Source organism: Chroicocephalus ridibundus, chromosome 2 (assembly GCF_963924245.1).
Source record: "Chroicocephalus ridibundus chromosome 2, bChrRid1.1, whole genome shotgun sequence".
NCBI lineage: Eukaryota > Metazoa > Chordata > Aves > Charadriiformes > Laridae > Chroicocephalus > Chroicocephalus ridibundus.
This window is the reverse complement of record NC_086285.1, coordinates 84,261,338-84,281,471: the sequence shown is the minus strand read 5'-3', so window position 1 is coordinate 84,281,471 and position 20,134 is coordinate 84,261,338. Positions and strand designations below refer to the sequence as shown.

General features: G+C 34.7%; 1 protein-coding gene across 5 annotated transcripts in view; it reads right to left on the bottom strand.

The window, feature by feature from the left end:
• Window positions 1-20,134, bottom strand: part of LOC134511714 (cadherin-10) — a 102,595-nt gene that overhangs the window by 61,624 nt on the left and 20,837 nt on the right. For 4 of the 5 annotated variants that reach the window (XM_063326096.1, XM_063326098.1, XM_063326095.1 and 1 more), the window contains one exon: window positions 593-970. In XM_063326096.1, the coding sequence (XP_063182166.1) occupies window positions 593-823 (231 nt within the window). In that variant the 5' untranslated portion in view covers window positions 824-970. Of the gene's footprint in view, window positions 1-592; window positions 971-4,411; window positions 4,547-20,134 lie in introns of all 5 variants that reach the window. The other variant, XM_063326097.1, reaches the window with a different exon arrangement.

The following is a 20,134-nucleotide window of genomic DNA, read 5'->3' as shown; positions in this document are numbered from 1 at the left end:
GAAACATAAGCATCAAATTAAAATAATTTAAAGAACCTCTATGTATGCATCCTATATGCTACACAGTCATATGTGCAGTTCTGCTGACATCTATTGTAGTTCACTTCCTAACCACCTCATTTCTATCACATATTTGATAATGAATTTTACTCACTGCAGTTTATTGAAATTCAGGGAGAATTAAAGAGGAAGAATATTTTTTCTTCAAAATAGGTTACAGTCTTCAAATGTAAGCACAGAAAAAAAATGCATTATCTTATTATGAAACATGAAATATTCTAAGAGAAAGAGTTGAAAAATAATTTTATAATTAATTAGAAAATATTATGTTTTGATACAGAAGAGAGTGCGCTGCTGGTAAGAATGATGTGCTAAAGCAAACAAATCTGTCAAAAATGTCTCAATTTTTTTCATGCAAATAGTTTTGAATAACTAGCAATATTAATTTAGTGATTCTAGCAGGACAAATAACATATATATTGCCTGGAAATATGTTTCTTATGCATTAGAATAAAACATGAAAACTATGGCTCTTTAGAAAGATAAGTAAACTTGACAATTATGCAGAAAACTTAATTTCTGAGAAACCTACCTTGCCTACATACTGATAATCAGATCCTGTGTATTCCTCTAAAAGGAAAAACTGGTTCCACATCCAGCCTCGCTTCTGGCGGTGAATTGCTTTTCCATCATTCCCTGATGCACGTCCTCCAAAGCTTTTGGGTCTGAGATCAGGAGTCCTTCTGAACAGCATTTCTGTATGGCAGGGATGCGGCAACCACATCCAGAGCAGCAGAAGCAATAGGACTTGCTGTATTGTCATAGTTCTCCACTGCTGATGCTCTTCAAGCTGGTCAGCAATGGAGTCTACAGTGTTGTTTTTCTTGACTTGCTCTTTATGTCTCTAGTTGCTGATGCAGGCAAGCAGCTTCCCGCAACTCATCTCTGAACTGTACATAGTAAGCAAACCCTGAAAGTAAACAGAGAAGAGACAATATAAGTTGAAATGCATTCACTGCCTAGAGTCTAACGTCCCTGCTGCTGTACCCTGCAGATACAAAACATTATGACATAGAAAGCAACCTGGTTAGGAATATAAAGGTTATCTGGATAGAGAGAACACTGTGAATATGTTTGGTAGCTGCTGTCAAAACACTTCCTAAGAAAGAGTAAGAGTGCGCTGAGATGATCAACTATTTCCCCATTAAAACCTTTCAATTTAGAAACTTCTAAGAGTGTTCTTTATATAGACTGGGGGATTAATATTGCTGAAACTTACACATTAAATGCTGCTGCCTTTGCTTCAAAAGTTTTCCACCCGATTTGATTTACAAGAATTCCAGTGTTTTATTAATCTTACTATCAAGAGAACTGAAAAGCCAACACAAAGTAGTTTTAGAAACGACGAAATGGTAAAACACCAGTTCTCCAGGGTATTTTAAATGGCAAAAGAGAACATCATATGCATCAGAAGAAATACAACATGACTAGAAGCAAACTTTTAAATAGAAAAAGTTCTTGAGATGATCTTGCAATATGGAGTGATGCAAACTTAGCCTTAAAATGTAGGAAGTATTTAAAAAATGATGGCCTGTTTTGCAAGTATCCTACATAACTAATTTTGGAAAGTACTGAAATTAATCTTGTGCGAAGTGATATCACAGAGAGAAGGCAAGTATCTCTGTCTTTGTTTTGTCTGCATTTCTTGTTTTGTTTTGCTTTGTTTTTCTTTAGTTTTTCCTTCTTCTGACAGAGCCATGAGATGTTATTTCAGCAAGACAAGTTTAGCCAGGTTCTCTTCACTTTACTTCCATCCCAGCATTTGAAGAATAACATTTTCTGCTAGTGAGATCATCTGGTAATGTTTTGCTTCAGTAAATCATGAAAACCTATGATTTGTCATCTTGATAGGGCATGGTTTGTGCAAATTTTAGTCAGCGTAGTTTGGGGTTTTTTCCGCATGCCCACAGGAAATAAAATGCATGGATAGTGGTTGAAGCTTCTTTTATATTCTTCCACATGTGGCACAAAACTGAAGCGATAAAGAGCGTGGGTTGCTTTTTCTCCTCTTTTCTCGTTTTCACAGATAAGTAACATTGCACACAGAAATCATGTGTCCTCTGATTTCTATAATATTACACTATAGCTCTCTATCATCTAAGTACTTTTTATTTTTCAAAGGAGAGCTATGTAAAGCTTTCAGAAATTCTTTCTGTGTTTCAGTTTGATAGTGATGTGCTATTTAAGATATTTCCAGTAAGCCTGTGTTGATTAGAAGAGTTTTTCAATAAAACGTCAGGGGTTTAGAGCGGAAAGCCTATGAAATGCAGTGAATTCCTACAGTTAAAAAGCTCTCTGTGTGTGCATGCATGTGTGTGTGTTAATAACTGAACAGATTCAGCTCAAGAACCAGCTTTTGTCTTCAGAGTTAAATTCTCTCAGGAGAATTTTTCCCCTCTTCTCCAACATTTGGAAAACTGAAGAACTTCTCAAAGCCACTGCTTTCAAGGACTTTAGCCCCAAGCCCCAAGACCGTTTGCAGTAACTCACAGACGTTCATTTCCATTTGTCTAAACAAACACCAGGTTATGTATCATTTCCTTTACGCCTTCTTCTTTTCTCCTAAAATTTTGACATTTACTTGATTTGTAAACTGCGAATACTACCCAGAACAATCTGTTCTAATATAAACCACTGATAACATATGCTGAATTATATCAGCATGTATAAACCGGAGAGGTGATCCTCCACCTTGGAAATTATTTATCACAGCTCATATTTATGTTCTTTTGAAACAAAGGTATACTGACTGAGAGAGGAAGGCTATGATTTATTCTCAGATACTTAGAAATGTTTCTTCTCAAAGACCATAGGAATTTCAAACTTGAAATTAGCTTTTCAGGTTATTATTAGTTTCCCTAACAACTGGAAAGTTAATAGGGTTTTTTGAAAAGGAGATATAATATATTCTCTTTTTTAGTTGTGGGGTTTTTTTGGTCTTTTTTCACTTTCTTGTTGCCATCAGTATATATATTCCATTATTCACACATTATTATTTGATGTAGAAGTGTTGTTAAATTCCTCTTGGGAAATAATGCTTCAATATTAGGGGTTGTTATTGAATTTCCTTCTTGTTAAATTAGGTCAGCAGAATGAAAGCTCAGATGAAATTTGTTAAAGTTACAAAAGCAGCTAATGCACATGGACTTTGCAAGCATGGCTGCTTAATGGATGTACGTAACAGCAAGGTCTTTTCCCTCCTTTGAGACTCCTGTTGTAGTTCAGCTTCCTGCTTAAAATGTAATGAGTTTGATAGTAATCTATACTAAAGCAACAACACTTACCTTTAAAAATAAGCTAGCAAACAAGAAAAAACAGACTGAACTAATAAAAATGAAATAAAAAGCACTGAAATAAAGGACGTTTGATGAGAATTAGATGAAGGAAAACTTTTAATATGTAAGTACAGAAAATAGACAGAAGTCCCTGTAATACATTGCATATTTGGGTTCTGTGCTTCCCTGCCAGAGCTGGAACAGTCAATGGATGAAGATAAATTTATCGTCTGTTTTTTTTTTTTTTAATTCCTTAGAAAAGTAATTGGAAAATGTCTAAACTTTGGTGAAAATTTTATCTTAGAAGAGGGTCTGAGAACTCAGCAGAACTGTAATAGTTTTACTGGCTTCAAGTAAGTGGTTTTTTTTTAAGAACTGAAGTAGTTTTAAATAATTCTAAATAGTTTTAAATGAAACTATTTCAACAGTCTCTCTCCTGAAATCAATCTCTACATCTTCTTCCAGAAGGTCACTTCTCAACTTTTTCTCACAATAGAAAATAAAATAAAATAATAATAATAATAATAATAATAAACATCAACAGCAACAACAACAACAACAATAACAATAATAAAATTAAAAATAAACAAAAATTGAAGCTTTCTAAAAACTATTTAATATGTGCAAGTTTCCATATTTATGTGTAATATCCTTCTAAATTGCATTAACCTTACTACATTGCGCCCAACTCTGCCCTTGTTTATACAGGTTTTTGTTTTGGAATGATTTTTAATGAGTTTTCTTGGAACAATCTCTAGTATGGAGGAGATGGATCAATCATCACTGAAGCTATTAATCATTTCACCATTAGCTTTCAGCTAACAATTTAAAAACAATTAGGCAGTTCTCACTTTCCACAGTTTAATCACTTCTATATCACTCAGAACTTAGATAAAAATGTTTTAATGCAACTCCAACTGTATTCATGGGATTTCAAATATATTTTTTTCAAAATTTGGAAAATATATTTTGTTTGCTCAGTCATGCAACCCCCTAAAAATACTAAAAAATACTTCCTACCAATTGAAATGCATGAGATTTAACAAACATATAAGATGGACCATGAATACCTTTACCTGATGCACTTCTCAGACTTCCATTTACTGGTTGCTACCGGACGTTGGTCTTTTCCAGCTGAGATGTTCTTTCTTTAGTAAACAATTTCCTCTTTTTGTCTGTCTTTCTGCAGTAATGTATGTCTGCTTTTGGAACTTAGCAGAAATAAATTTAAAATAAAAATGTAATATAGATCAAAAGATCACCTATTTCTTTTTGTTAATAAAAAAAAATTAGTAAACTATCTCACTTGTAAAAAGCAAATTTGAAGAGCAAAAAATTTTACTGACATTTATGATTTTTGTTCCATATTTAACCTCGGTCAAACTTGAACTGGATTTTAATTGTGTAACATTTCAAAAAGCTTTTTTAAAGAAAGATATTCGTACAATTCCATGTCTGTTTTCACCATTTCTGTTTCAGTTGGGAGCCACTGTCTATTCACTTATCTAATCTTGTATTTCATTTCTTTTTTGCTATTTTTGTACAAAAGAAAGATATTTTTGGAGCCAAAGATGCTTCGTGACAAATTAGCTTAAAATACATTGGAATTTTATGAGAACAATCTTTAATTTTATTACAATGGAAAACATTGGAGCATATTTTGTTCTTGTTTTGTTCTTGCTCTGCAGAGTTGACACCAATAGAGCTATTCTCATATACAAACATAATGAGAAACTTTTCTTATTTTCTGCCTCATTTCTTCAAATCTTCAGTCTCCCTCCAGCCACCTGTATAGAGCTTCCACCACAGGCTGCAGATCTTCTTTCAAAGTAGCTACAGCCATCAGCCATGAGACACAATTGTTACCATTTTAGTTTCCTCCTTGAAGTAGGTAACTTGGTAAGGTGCCTTTCTGTTTCATTTCAACTCTGACTCTTGGCTTATGATGTCATAAATGAAATTCAAAATTCTGGGTAGGTTTTGAAATAATAGGAACCATTTTACAAGCTAGTAAAAATGGAAGTAGGAATGCAGCTAAGTGCAGAAAAAGCTACATTTTCAGTGAGCCTCAAAACACCCTCTAGCTCAGCTAATTTAGTTGTTTTAACTTATTTGCCATCTCTTTATCAAAACCAGGAATAAAGTTCTAATGCTTTAGAGCACAGTATAATGAAGCAAGTACTTTAAATGGATACCTTTGCAAGAGACTTATTCAAAACGTAACAAAATATTTTCCTCTGGAAGTATAACTTATAGGTGTAAGTTATCCCTTAAGGGGAAAAGGAGACAATACTTTTATAAAGTTTTTAAGAGTACTTGAAAGAAACAAATGAGCTCTTTCAAATTATCAATTCTTAATGGATTCTAATCTCATCATTCCTTGTATTATAGATTTATGTTCCTTGCTTTATCTATTATATCCCAATGAAGTTGCCTAAAGCTGTTCATAAATTAATTGCCTAGTTCTGAACTGAGGAGATAATTGTTAAATTGTCAATAAGCTGCTTATTTCGTAGCCTCCAGTGGAACACTTGCACACTGCAGTGACCACACTTCAAATTATTAAATTATAACATGAATTTGCAAAGTAGTCAGCAATACTTTTGAACTTTAGAACTCAGTCCTCTTTATGAAGTCCTGCAAGCCTTGATCCACTTAGGAATTTGAACTGAGCATGCATAGTTTGATGCTAAACTAAAAAAAGGAACTAACATTTCAGGAATAATATATTTTAATTAGTAATACTAATCATATTTCCCAATCGTCAAAACTACTTCACTCAAATGAGAATTTTTCATATTATTTTAATTGTTCATAGGGAGAAACACTGAAAAACAAGCAGAGGAAACAAAGGAAAAGGAAATCCCGAGCGTATAACTTTTGCTACAAAAGTTAAGTATTATTTTAGACAACAGAGAGATTACATAGAAACATATCTTATGTCTTATTTTTAAGTATATTTATATAGTATAAATCCTAATTGTTATTAAAAAAAAAACAAGTTGACATGCACTATACTGATTTTAAAGTTTAAAGATTCAGTCTGCTTCCACTGGTAGTTCAGTAAATGTGATATCCAAAAAATGGATAAAATAACGCCAAGTGGACATTAAACTGAAGAGGAAGAATGCCTTAACACTTCAGTCCTCCCAGCTCCCTTGATGTGGGGAACATTGTCCTCTTCCCTGTAAAGATCTCTGGATGTCTCACCTTAACCCTTCCCTCTTCTTCTTAAGAAAGACTGAAATTGGTCTTAAGATATAGCAAGAAATTGAAAGGATGAGCAGAATGTCAGAGAAAAGGCAGAAGATATTAGTAAGTTATCTTGCATAACAATTTTGACTGTTTATTAATGAAGCTTTTCTGTATTAACTAGATTATTGGATACCTAAAAATAATTCTTAGCTCTCTATATATGGTGAATTCACTTTTTCTCACAGCAAGACATTGAGAGTAGCACACTATTATGGTAATTCTCTGCTTAGACCCTTAAATTCACCTTTGTCCCTAAAGTTTTGTCAGAGAAGTTATGCAAGCAGCAGTGACAAAGTGGTAGGTGACTTGTGGACATGCAGAAGTTATTTACAATCTTTATAATTTCTGTACCCTGTGATGTCCACATAGCATTTCATTCCTTGCTGCATCCTGTTCTACCTTCTAGATGACTCTTTCTTAACTGATTATATATACTAAGCAAACTTCCACAGGTCTTGTTAGCTACCCAGTATTTTTCTGCATAATTTGGGTAAAAAAATAGAAAAATAATGTATTAAGTTCATAGGGCACATACCCCCCACTTCCCCAAATTAATACACCCCAGAATTAAAATTTAAAGTATTCCCCAAAAATTAAAGAAATCTGAAACGTGCAGGATATGATTAAAAAAAAAAAAAAAGGAAGTGTAAAGATCATAATAGGTTGCACAACACAAGAATAAACTACCTAGACACAGTACTGGAGAAAATAATTGAAGAATAGAAGTATAATAATTTTGAGCAGTCTCAATATGGTGGATTTTTTTATCAATCATCTTTAAAAAGGGGGGGGGGGCAGGAGATATGTCAACACGAATATTATTCTTAAAAAGTATGAAATAATCCTTCTTCTCCACTCAGCCTCATTTCAGAGTCTGTGTCCAGGTTTGAACATCACAGTACCAACATGTAAATAATCAGAAATTAAACTAGTGACAAAATGTTTAGGAAGAAAGAGTGATTTTTTGAAGAAAAAACCAACAATACCTATTTGCCTAGTCTACAGGAAGAAAAATTGATGAAGAATGTGGTAAAAACATAGTTTTCAGAAACTTTTGAAAATCAGAAATTATTCTCAATGCACAACACAGATGGTACAAGCAATTGACTTAAATCACAACAATGATGACTCAGGTTAAGCATTAAGAAAAAATTCCTAAATATTTGCGGGGTAGTCAGCAGATGAAATGAGATGTGACTGAAGGTATGGAAGAACAGTTGGACTGAATTGCTTTCAGAAATGGACTGCCTGCAGCTGGTGTGACCAGATCATTTCTCAAGATCTTTTCAAACTCTCTCCTACAGAACTCTATCCCATATTTTTCCATGTCATTATTTCACCTCATTACGTCTTTCTATGTCTGGTGCCACTCTTACCAGTGGCCACCCTATTCTCCTATATATGAAGAATATGTACTATTCATTCCAGCTCAACCCCATACTTTTCCATTTATCTGATTTCATCTCAAAAGCAGCTGTAGATTTACTGTTGTGGATTGAAAGCAACTTCAATTCTCCTGCTTGCCAGACAGGCTAGCATGCTTTTCCACGTTAAATGACACAGTCCTAGCCACACAGTTCCCTCCCATTTAGATAAGGCTTGTGCCAGTCCTCTGAGTCTTCCTCCGTAAGATTTTGGAGTTGCGTTTATCCCATCAATTGTCTGCTACATTATCCCAGATAGAGAATGAATCAAGCTCTTTCCTTCTCAACCCTGAATTCATCCCATGTACTCCTTCCTAAATGATTATCCCCTTTGTGTTTAGCCCATGGCCACACAGCTTTCTAAAACATCCATGTTCGATTATTAGCAGATTTTTTCTGTTATAAAGAAGATAGTTCTATACTTCATCTATTAAAAAAATAAAAAATAAACCAAACCAAAAAAAAACCCAAACCACAAACCAGTTAAAGCTTTTGATTATACTTTCTTTTTCCTTTATTTCTTTCTTGGTTTATTTAATTAAAAAAGAAAACAAACAAACAAAACCAACCAAAAACCACCTCTCACAATTTTAAAAATAAATCTGCTCTGATACCGAACATTCATGATGGGGGAAGGGGGAAGGGAGTGGTGGTGAAGAAGAGGACAGCGACGGGTTCGGATAGGAAGCGTCAAAAAAAAAAAGATCCAGAACGGAAAAGTTCCAGTATGGAACAGGAGGAAAATAGTGATTTACCAAAGAAAGTAAATCTATTTGCATCTGTATAATATTGTAATTTAGACACAAGAGCATATGCTAAAGATATTTTGTTAACATCCCATTTTCATTTTTGTTATTAATTACATTCCATCTTTGACAGATCATGATTTTTCTGTAAATGAAAAGATCGGAAAATTCTGTCTGGATGTTGCCAAGAGCCAAAAGTGAGAGATCATTGAATATCTAGACCTGGGGACTTCATATTCTTTCTCCCTGTACTGAAGGGTTTTCCTGAACAGGGTGAATTGTAATGAAGAATGCTGAATGGTTACAAAAAAGACATTCTTTTCCTTCAGGGCAGGTGGAATTTTAAATCTCCTAGTCTTTGCTATCCAATGCTTTCACCTGCCAGCAAACTCTAAGCCTTATTAGAGAAACAGAATAAGCACAGAAGCGTGCCAAATATCTAAAAACTCACCATAATCTCATCAGGAGTTTATATCTTCAGCTCAGGCTGAAATCTTACAGCCTCAGAGAGCAGAGGCAGTTCACTAAAGCATAAAGAATTGGGGCATTGAGAGACCGTGCCTGCTTAGAAAACTGTGTAATTTAATAAAGTGTTCATTGATGTCTACACAGTGGCTCCTCAAACTTGTGGTAGTGCCTGTGCCTGCAGCATGGATAGTCCCATTCCTGCTAATTAGATGACAGCAGAAGAATTACATTCTTTCTTAGCAGACAGGAAGAAATGGAAGTAACCATTTCTCTTGGAACCTCACGGTTGATGTGTAGCAGAGGAATGTATTTTAAGAAAGTTTGTTAAAGCATATGATTGCATTTCTCTCATTTATTAGAATAAAAGTGTAAGTATTGAAAAATGCACTTTATTATTCACAAATCCCATAAATGTTATATTTGGCGTTAAAAAATAAATCTTGCATTACAAGAAGGTATATTTGCAATGCATTTGAAATTTATTAATATAAATATTTCTTAAAATGCTTGGATTTTCACCTTGTGTTCAATTCCTTTATAATTATTTTAGCATATTAAATAGTCCTGCTATGGCTTTTTGTATTGTTCTCAGTTTATACAGCAAAATAAAAGTCCCTTTATGGGGTGACTGCAGTTTATTGGGCCAGGGTGAGCTGAAATTATGAAAAAAAAAAAAAAGTGGTAATATAATTTATTATACTGGTTTGCTATGGTTGGATAAAAGGATTATAATTTCTTCACCATTAGTGAGTCAGAATTACAAAGCTGTTTTAAATGTTAAACCATGACAAGAAACCTCTTAAGAATATACCAAATATATGTATAGTGTCTAGTAATCTGTAGCCTTTTTTGCCTAACATTATACAATCAATAGCGCACTGCAACAAGATGAAGTGCTGTACATCAAGTATTCAGTTTAGACAGCATAATATTTGATATTGCCTGTGCAATGTGGAACTGTCAGTTGTATGATGTATGCATGATGATAAGAGGTAATTAGATCACATCCTGCTTTTTCCCAAACGGTCCCTCCTTTAAAACAGTACACAGCAGGCTGCAACTGACATCTTTTCAAAATTAATTTTACACCAGGATTAACTATAAACACTTGCAATTCACATAATAAAAATTCTTTCCTGCATAGCTCAGTAAAGAAAAGGATATGTCTTGGCTACTTTTGAAAAGAGATATCTGCTCTTAATTAGCACATCACCCTTACAGTAAGGCATCACATATGGGCATGATAAGCTGCGGGTAGACACGGGTCAATTAGAAATTTTGGAGGTAAGGAAATTTTCTCTTAAGAATGCTTCTGTGTACTGTAAAACTTCACCATCACTGTAATTATACTGACATTCAGAGCGCTCTTCACACTTCATAAGCATCCTTTATACATATACTGGCACTGCTGTATAAGAACATAGAGGTAAGACATTCAACAGATAAATGAAATTATGCATATTCTGGCCCTGGGCTCCACACTTGCATCAAGACTGTTCTGAATGCCTCCTGCAATATCTGTATAGTTCTATGCTTTATACAATCTCTGTTACTGTCTCAGTCTTCAAGGTAAGAGAGATTAGGCCAACGCAATAGATTCTATTGGACTAGCAAGCTTAGCTGGAAAAGTCAGATAAACTTGTGGATTTCGGAAATAGTATCTGAGCAAATCTGACGATATTTAAGAACGTGTTTGTATAGTACATTTTTTGACATGTCTTTCATGTTTGCTGGTTATACAGGGATGCATATGTTGATTTGCTGTTTTTTTGATGTAGTGTAGTTTAGTGGTTATTTAATGTGTTTTGGGTTTTTTATATTGACCATCTGAGAAAATGGTAATAATACAGGACTATTACAGAGATAGTCTGAAGACAGTTGCTGAATTTGTGGTGAAAGCCTATAAAGAAGTACCTGCTTTTTCCATCCAGATGTCATCTATGTGAACACTGCTTGACAAAACAAATACTTAAAAATCATTATTTCAGGAAAAAAAACCCTATGTGCTGAAGACCACTTGTAATACCCACCTCAATATCGTGAAGAGGAACTCTGCCCACTCCTCTGAAGAAACAGATCACTGAATTCTACGTGTGGTTTTTCCCCATCACGTAACACATTCCACACACTGTGCTGTATGTTTTTCTGATAGATACATGGGTAGAAATCAGCAACCACTTTGCACCGGAATGAACTTGCACAGGTAATTGGTGAAGAACTACACCCAGCTGCCATGGGAGACATGTTTTTTTCAAAACAGTCATTCCATCTCTGATCTTTCACTCCCGATTTCCAAGGGAAACCAACAAAACACCTTTCAAAGATAAACCTGGAACAGAACTTCAAAAATCAGCTGGAAGCCAAAAACAATGGAGTCAAATGAGTTTCTGGTTTTATTGAACTTTATAATCTCTCTCCCTTCCTTTCTAACCTCTGTATGTCTGCAGGTTAAAAACTACCTAACTCTCTCTTTCCTTTAAGAGCTAAAAATCTCTTTTTTTTCTCTTCAGCACCCTTCTCATACCAATCTATTTAATTGGTGGCAAATATTTATATATATATATATTTCTTTATAGAGTTCATGTAGTTGATAGCTATCTAATTAAAATTAGAGAAATTGTCCTCAATTTTTGTTTAGTCTTTAAGTCCAGTTTTTCTACGTCAGATCTAAAAAGAGCCTCTATGCCTGAAAGAATGTAATTTTTTTTTTTTCCAAATACAGCCAGACAGGCTAGTAAACTATTTTAACATTATTAAAAAAGCTATATCTAATCTGTAAGTTCTTGGATCGGTACAGTTACAGCAACACTAGTACTCTTTATGGCATTCATTACAGCTTCACCCAAGATACAGAGAAGGAATATACATTTTTCTATTACTCTACAGAACACAATAATAAAATATCATTCTATTATTCTATTCTGTTATTCTAGATGATATAGATAAGAAACTCAGGCAAAACCAAAGTGATCACCTGAGATTACAGAGCAAGTATGTGACAGGCAAGGAGACAACTGCATCTTTTGAAGTCTCAAGGTACAATACTGAGTGGTGTTTCATTTATCCTCTTCTGATAGGCTTCTCTTCTGCATCCTGTACTTACGTACCCTGTTTCAAGCCTGTTTGATGAGGTCATTAAGTTTATGAATAATAATGGACTAATAGTAACATTAGTCAAGTGAAGTCATTCAGTTGGCCAGTGGGGGTGTGTGGGGTATGGTAGGCAAGAAAAAAATAGTAAGCTCCAACCTATCGGATAAAGCTGTGCTCTGGACAGCTATAAATACACTGAAATTATTATAGCTGTATAACTCAAATAATAGAGCATTGACATAACTGAGTGTGGACTGATGAGCAACTAGAAAATGGAATAACAAGCAGAATCTTCTTAGTCTGTAGGAAGGCTAACAATGTTTTACAGAAGTTATCTATGCTATTATGCAATGTGCAGATCAAGAAGTGTCCATACGTCAATTTCAAATATGAGTAAAATTAATTTAAAACTTGGTGCTGGCTGTCATTAAAGTTTGTGAGACAACATATAAGAAGATGAAGTGGGTAACCTCTTAAAATGTACATGGCAAGGACTGATAAATAATAGGAGAATGAATCATACAATGTATAAGGAACTGTTAAAGATATATACAGGAGAGACATTGTTCTCCAGAAAGAAGTTGCTGAAAACTGAAATCACTGAAATAATAAATGCTTCCTATGTACAGGTGACCCAAATGAAGAAGTTTGTCTTACATCATGGCATTAAGCCCATTAGGTGCTATGTGTAGGTTAAACATTGTAAAATACAAACTTTATAGATTTTTAACACAAGAAAGAAAGATTTGTTTAACAGGTAGGGGGGTTTGGTGTTGTTTTTTTTTCCCTGGCATATTTTCTCTCCAAAGTGTGCCTTCATTAACTCCAAAATCATTCACAAATTCAGTACAGATGGCAGCTAATCAGGCAGAGATGTTAACCAAGGCCATTCCTCTCCAGAAGACTGTTCTGATCACCATGTCTTAGGATCTCTCACAGCCCCTCTCACTGAAATTATTCCAACACTGTAGACTTTTTCAGAGTTGATGAAACATAGAAAAAAAGGTAAGAGAGAATGACAGCTGCCCAGTAGTCATGCCATTCAAGAAGGCCTCAGAGGAAGAAAAATCAAAGCCAGGCAGAATATTATATTATAGTTGTTTCTAATTTGCATTCTGGCAATCTCTCACTGCTCTTGCCTTCTGCTTGCAACACCAATTAGTATCTCTAGGAAGCAGACAAAAAACCTGAATAAAACAGTGCTTTCATCAGTAATTTCCACAGTGCTAACATGTTTTGAAAAGGTATTTTGAGACTTGCAATACCTAATTTTTCATGTAACAATCACAAAAAGCTCCAATTACCCATGAATTTCATGCTAACCTCGTTCTATCTAGGGACTTGAAAACTGAAGTCCTCTAAACTTGTGGACATCTGAACAGGTTGGTCATAATCCTTCTGACAGAAGAGATTGTCCTCCTTCTTTTCCCCCTCCCCACTAATATCTCTCTGAAGAAATCATCCAACAGACTGTATTAAACTGTTTGACAGTACCTAACAGAATATAAACTGCATTTATATTCTTTTTGGGTTGGTTTCCGTTTTTGTTTGTTTGTTTGTTTGTTTTGTGACAGAATGGCATCGAGTACTATCTGCACAGTAAATTAACTTTATTTTATAACATTCTGTAGTAAAAAGAATGAGATTTCGGTATCATTTGCAGATAACTCAAGAGATTTCATATACAATTTCTTTACTAGAGACAATTCAGACATTAAAAGGAATTTTCTTTCACTGTGGCCTTTTGGTATTTATAAAATCATGATTGGATGGTGAGAACTTACGTAAGTATTACTTCAGTGACAGATGTTACCTTTATGTTCTTACAACAGTTTTTGGCCAACCAGAGTTCCAGGTTGCAACACTGGAATACAGTGAATTGGCAACTGGTAATACACATCAGCTGCAGTACCTATCAGTGTATTATTTAAAACTAGCATCTACAGGACAGTTTTCATCCTTTTCACTCAAAAGAAAGGAGAAATTCTCCTTTTGGAAAAAAAATAAGATTGAAGGAAAGTAATAAAATACTTGTATAAGCAAAGCAATGGTCTGTAATTATTTTTTTAAATCATCAGGAACTACAAATAACATAAAAAAGTCAACATGAAAAAAAGCAGGAGTAGTACAAATAGATTTTAAAATTAAAAAAAAAATAGATTTTTTTGATAGATTTTAGTGTTATGCTGGTTTCTTTCTCGTCTGAATTCTGTGAGATAATCTTAATTTCATGGAAGTCTTTGGAGTCAGGATTACAAAACTGAAGCTCTTCAGACAGTAATGGCTTTATCACAAGTGCTATTTGAGAGGTGGTTGGATGGCTAACAAAGTTTTGAGTTATCCAGTTCTGGGTGCAGTTACTTCTTTGTTTTGTTTCTATGTATGTATGTGTGCAGGTATAAACTTTGCAGATATAGGGATACTTATTCAGCAAAGTATACAGTAGTGGGAATATTATATAAAGATAGAAAAATATCTGTTCTGAAGGGAAACTAAGAGAAAACAAAAAGTATTCAAGATTTTGTTTTCCTTTTTATTTTATATTTTATTATTAATTCTGTTCAATAGTCTGTCTCAAGTAAACCCACTTCTATTGTGTTTCTCTAAGTCCCCTCTGATTAACTGCACTTCATTTGTTCTTCTGGTTCTTTTTTTAATTATTATTATTTTTTCTTCTTCTGTATCACTGTAGTCACAGATTCCTTTTACATGGCTGTTGGGCATTCATAAAATAGCAACTAATATTAACTATTCAACCAATAATGACCAGCCCTCCATGGCCTTTGTGTCACATCCAGTGAGATTACCTTTTACCTAACAGCTCTCTTTAGTCCAAACTGAAAATACAAAGTTGCAAGGACCTCTACTAGGTAGCGTCTTTGCTTGTCCACACCACATTTGAAGTGACAATGAGTCTTGCTATTTTGCTCAAATGATTCTCCAACTGCACCCGCAACAGGCAAAAACCAAAATGCGACCACTTGTATATGTTGTAATATTTAGCTAGCAAGCAAACAACTAAAACAGGCTGCAAGATGACTTAAGGATACTGTATCACAATATCAAGGTAAATGTCACGGTTAAGTGAAAATGGATTCATGTGTTATAAGTTTATCCAATTCCTTCTTCTGTTAAACAACAAATAATTTTAATTAAAATTATGTATTTCCACAAATACAGTTAGCTAGAAAATCAATAATTTTCCTGACTGATTCAGGTGTAGGATTACATTTACCCCTGTAAAACTCTGCGGTTTATATCAATATACCTGATATACTGTGATTTCTGTGGTTTTACATAAGTAATTATTTTATGATGCATGCAGTATCAGTAAAATTTTCCAATTATCTCTCTTTTTTATTATTTTATTTTGAATCTAAATGAATAAATTACTATTATAATTGGAAACTAAATGTTTATAGTTCAATTATAACTGGAAGTCAATTAGGAGTCAAAACATACTTCTGTGTGAAAAATGCTGTTTATTTGTATTTAATGTGACTGAATAATAATTGTACAAGAGAAATACAAGACTTAGTTTATTGGGATTCTTTACATCTGTCAATTATTATCTAGTCTCTGTGTTTTGCTTCTTTTTAGAATTAGTGACTGCATCACAATATGCACAGCTAATAAATTAACTTAAGGGTTTTTTCAAACCAACTGTCTCTTTTTTCAAACCAACAACATCTTATCAGTGATGAATGATGTATTGATCTTCGAAGCTTACAGCTTACAAAACAATTTTTTCTACAAAAAGTTATAAAGCGTTTTTATAGGGGCTTATTCCTACCTTGTGCTGTATTATATGAGACATTTTAATATAATTTCTGAATGAGTGATGCAGTCTTAGGCAATATGTACACATTTTTCTCTACAAAATACTCTTCTGTAAACTTCCCAAAGGTCTAGAACAGGAAGTGAAGAGAAATCTCTCTTGTAAAGATCACAAATAGGTAACCATGAGCAGACTGCAGAAAAAAAAAATGTCTAATTCCAAGAGTCAACAATGTACTCAAACGAAGTGTCTACTCAGTGATAAACAGACTTCTGTCCCATCCTATCCTTATAACTGAAAAAATAATTATGTAAATACCAACTAGTTCCCTGAGAAAACTGCCTTGAGCATAGGTGTTATTCTTAGGACAACAGGAATTTGCTAGCTTTCCCATATTTAAAAGCAAACCCCTTCAACTCTGCATATGCAAAATATATATAGATATACGTGGCATATAACTAAGATATTTTACATTGAATTTCTTGACACTATAAACTAATAGCTTGGACAGACACAAAACACTTCTGTAAAACAATTAATACTTCAAAATATTCACTCAGCTGTGGCAAAAAGCAAATAAATCTTACCACTTAATCCCACTAGATGCGTAACAATAATAAAGTATAACGCCTCAATTCACTTCCCCATTGTACTGCTTTTAGCTGGGATAGAGTTAATTTTCTTCGCAGTAGTTCATATAGTGCTGTGTTGTGGATTTGTGACTAAAACAGTGTTGATAACACAGAGATCTTTTACCCATTGCTGAGCAGTGCGTACACAACGTCAAGGCCTTTTCTGTTTCTCATACTGGCCACCAGCGGGTAGGTAGGCTGGGGGTGCACAAGAAGCTGGGACCTGACACAGCTGGGACAGCTGACCCCAACTGACCAGAGGGGTATCCCACGTCATATGATGCTGTGCTCATCAAGAAAAGCTGGGGGAAAGCTGAGGGAAAGGAGGAACGGGAAACATTCAGAGTTATGGCATTTCTCTTTCCAGGTAACCATTTCCATGGGCCCTGGGAAATGGGTAAACATCTGCCTGCCCATAAGAAGCAGTGAATGAATTCCTCATTTTGTTTTGTTTGTGAGTGCAGCTTTTGCTTTCCCTGTTAAGATGTGTTTATGACTTTTCTCACTTTTATTCTTCCCTTTCTCTCCTTCATGGCATTTGCAGGGGGAGTGAGGGAGCAGCTGTGTGGTGGTGCCTAGCTATCTACCAGGGTTAACCCACAACATCCATCCATTTTTTTCCTCAGAGAAAGCTGTCTTAAATAAAGGTAATATTTCAGGATACCAGCACCAGGTGACCTGTACATTTTTACCAACAGATTCCTTCAAATCACTTGCAGAAAGGGAAACACTATAGAAGATCACAGAACTATTTTTGATAGACTGTCCTTACTATTCTTGGGTTGCAATGCCATCAGGAAAATCTGAATCTCACATCTTTTACTAGCACTATTGTCTAAAAACTGTCTAGAAAATAAATCCACAAAGATACAGATACAGTATCCTCAGATACCTTCTGCAAAAAAATATTCTGGGAACTGTCAATATAGGAAATGTTGACCATCTGTGATCAAAATCACTCCTGGGGAAGCAAATCAATTTCTGTCTAAAGCATACCGTGACTTCACTAGTAGCTAAAGAATTACTGTTTTATCCAATCTGCCTTGATATTTTCACAGAACGGTATCCAGCTTCTCACTTCTGGAAGGCTTCTGTCAGGCTGAATCTCTGTCATACTAATACAAACATTATTCGTTGCACCTGCCAAGAAACATGTATGGACCCAATCCTACTACCAGCATGGGAAGAAGGAATGCTAAACATTTAAATCTTCTTATCCTTGTTCATAGATTGCTTTACAGCAAAGAAAGCAATTACAAGAAGTTTAGGGCTTTAGACAAACATAGGAAGGTTACTTGAGGTCCTACATCTATTCATTAAGGTCCAAAAGAACAATGGTTCCAAACTGGAAGTAAAAATGATTCTTAGCAGGCTCTAAACGTCACATAAATTAAGTGGTAACACATCCCATTGACTGTTTTTTTTTCTTATGACTCCTCCTGATCAGTTTTGCAATTTCCATCCAATGTTATTCATGAGTTATTTGCTCTACCATATATTTTGAACATGGATTTTCATTGGTATGTTGACAAGTATCCCTTCTTTTCCTAACATTTTCATTTTATCCCTGGTGTTTCTTCTAGTCCTCTTCCAAACACTTGCTTGGCAGGCTAGCATAAGAATCTAACATCAATGAAAGTGTTATATTTACGTTACTACAAGAATGTCAAGGATCTGTTCTCGGTTTTAGCAACAAAAAGCCAGCTACTTCAGTGACTGAAGTGTACTTGCTGAAGATACTCACTGGTGTCACTCAGAGCACAATGTGACATATATTTAAATTGTATATTACCATATTTAAAGAAATTATGGGGATTTTTTCCTAAGTGATGAGAAGCACAGAACTACAATGCTATTACATATATATATACACATTAGCAAAACTTAGAGAACATGCCAAGCAATTATTTCCTCCCTCTCCTTTAAACACTATTATAAAGTAAAATGTACATATAATCTCTAATAACTGTTATATGAGCGAAGATCAAAGAATTCAAGTGTAAATTTTTCCTGTGCCTATGAACAAACCTTCCAATTTGCAGTGTATTCATCACATTACTCAGCACAACTGTTTAAGACAGACAGCTGTGTGATAATGAAGAAAAAAAACCACACAACACAACTAAAACCACAATGAATACAGCAGCTCTAGAAGACAGACAGGTGTTTAAAAAATGTCCATACACTGAATATGATATGAAGTCAGTTTCACACCGTTGGAAGTTTTACACCTTTCTGGCAACTTGTGAGGTAAGACATCGAACACCACCTAACAGGCAATGAGGTCAGCAAGAAGTCATGTCACAGAGTAACTAGATCACAGCAGCAGCACTGCTGCTGTCATTTCCATCCTCAGCCCTGACAGATGCTGCATGTGTGTCCTTTCTTCTGGTCTGCAATTGGGGAGCAGCCTCTTCAAAGCCTCTGTACCCCAGTACTTTTCCAAATCCTGTTCCACAACCTTTTCCAATTAATTTGGAAACTTTTTCCCCCAAAAGTTCCATTTATGCAGCCTGCTGAGGTCTGTTACAAATGCTCATCCATGCCAAGGTATGCAAGTTTTGTTGCCAGTATCAACATCTGTAACAACCTCTTACTCTTTAGCAAGCTCCTTTTATTCATCATCTTTTAGAGAACCTTCTCATTAGGAAGGAAACATCAATTCTCTAGAATAATATTCTGGAAATAAATTAATGACTGATGGTGTCACCTGGACTGCTTTGGCTTCCTCACTTAGGGGACGTTTTTCATTGTGCTATTACATAAAGATGAATTCTTTCTTATGGGACCTGGAGGGAAATAGGGAAGGAATATTCAGTTACTAACTTACTAAAATGGATTTTAAAGTAGGATAAAACATGGGTACGCTAACATAAACATGTAACTTAGGTATAAACAGAAAATACCTGGAAACCAGTCTAAGGGCAAGGAGGATAAAAAGAACAGGTGACAGCAAGTCAGAAAGGATGAAGAAGGTACTGCATTAGTCATCTGTCAAACATCTTTGACATCTGTACATTAATACAAAAAGCACAGTGAGAAAACCTAGGAAGTCTTGAAGTCTTTTGTTTTAAAATTTGAAAATCATATAATTAGCATAATAGAGAGCTGTTGAAGTATCCCATAGGACTGGAAGATTATGGTAATATTATGTGCAGGAAAGACAGGAAGACCAAAGGAGGAGGTAGTTTTTGGAAGAAACTATAAGGCACAAACAAAAGCTTTTCTAGTGCAAATGTGGATAGAAAATGCAGTAAAGAACAGGCTTTGGCTAAGCCACTGTCATTTCAGAACCTAGCGAAGCAAGCATGTCAAAAATATAAATATATCGTATTGCTAAATACGAGTATAAAGGAATATCAGGCAAAAAAACAGGTAAAATGGACAAAGTTGAGGCACAAAA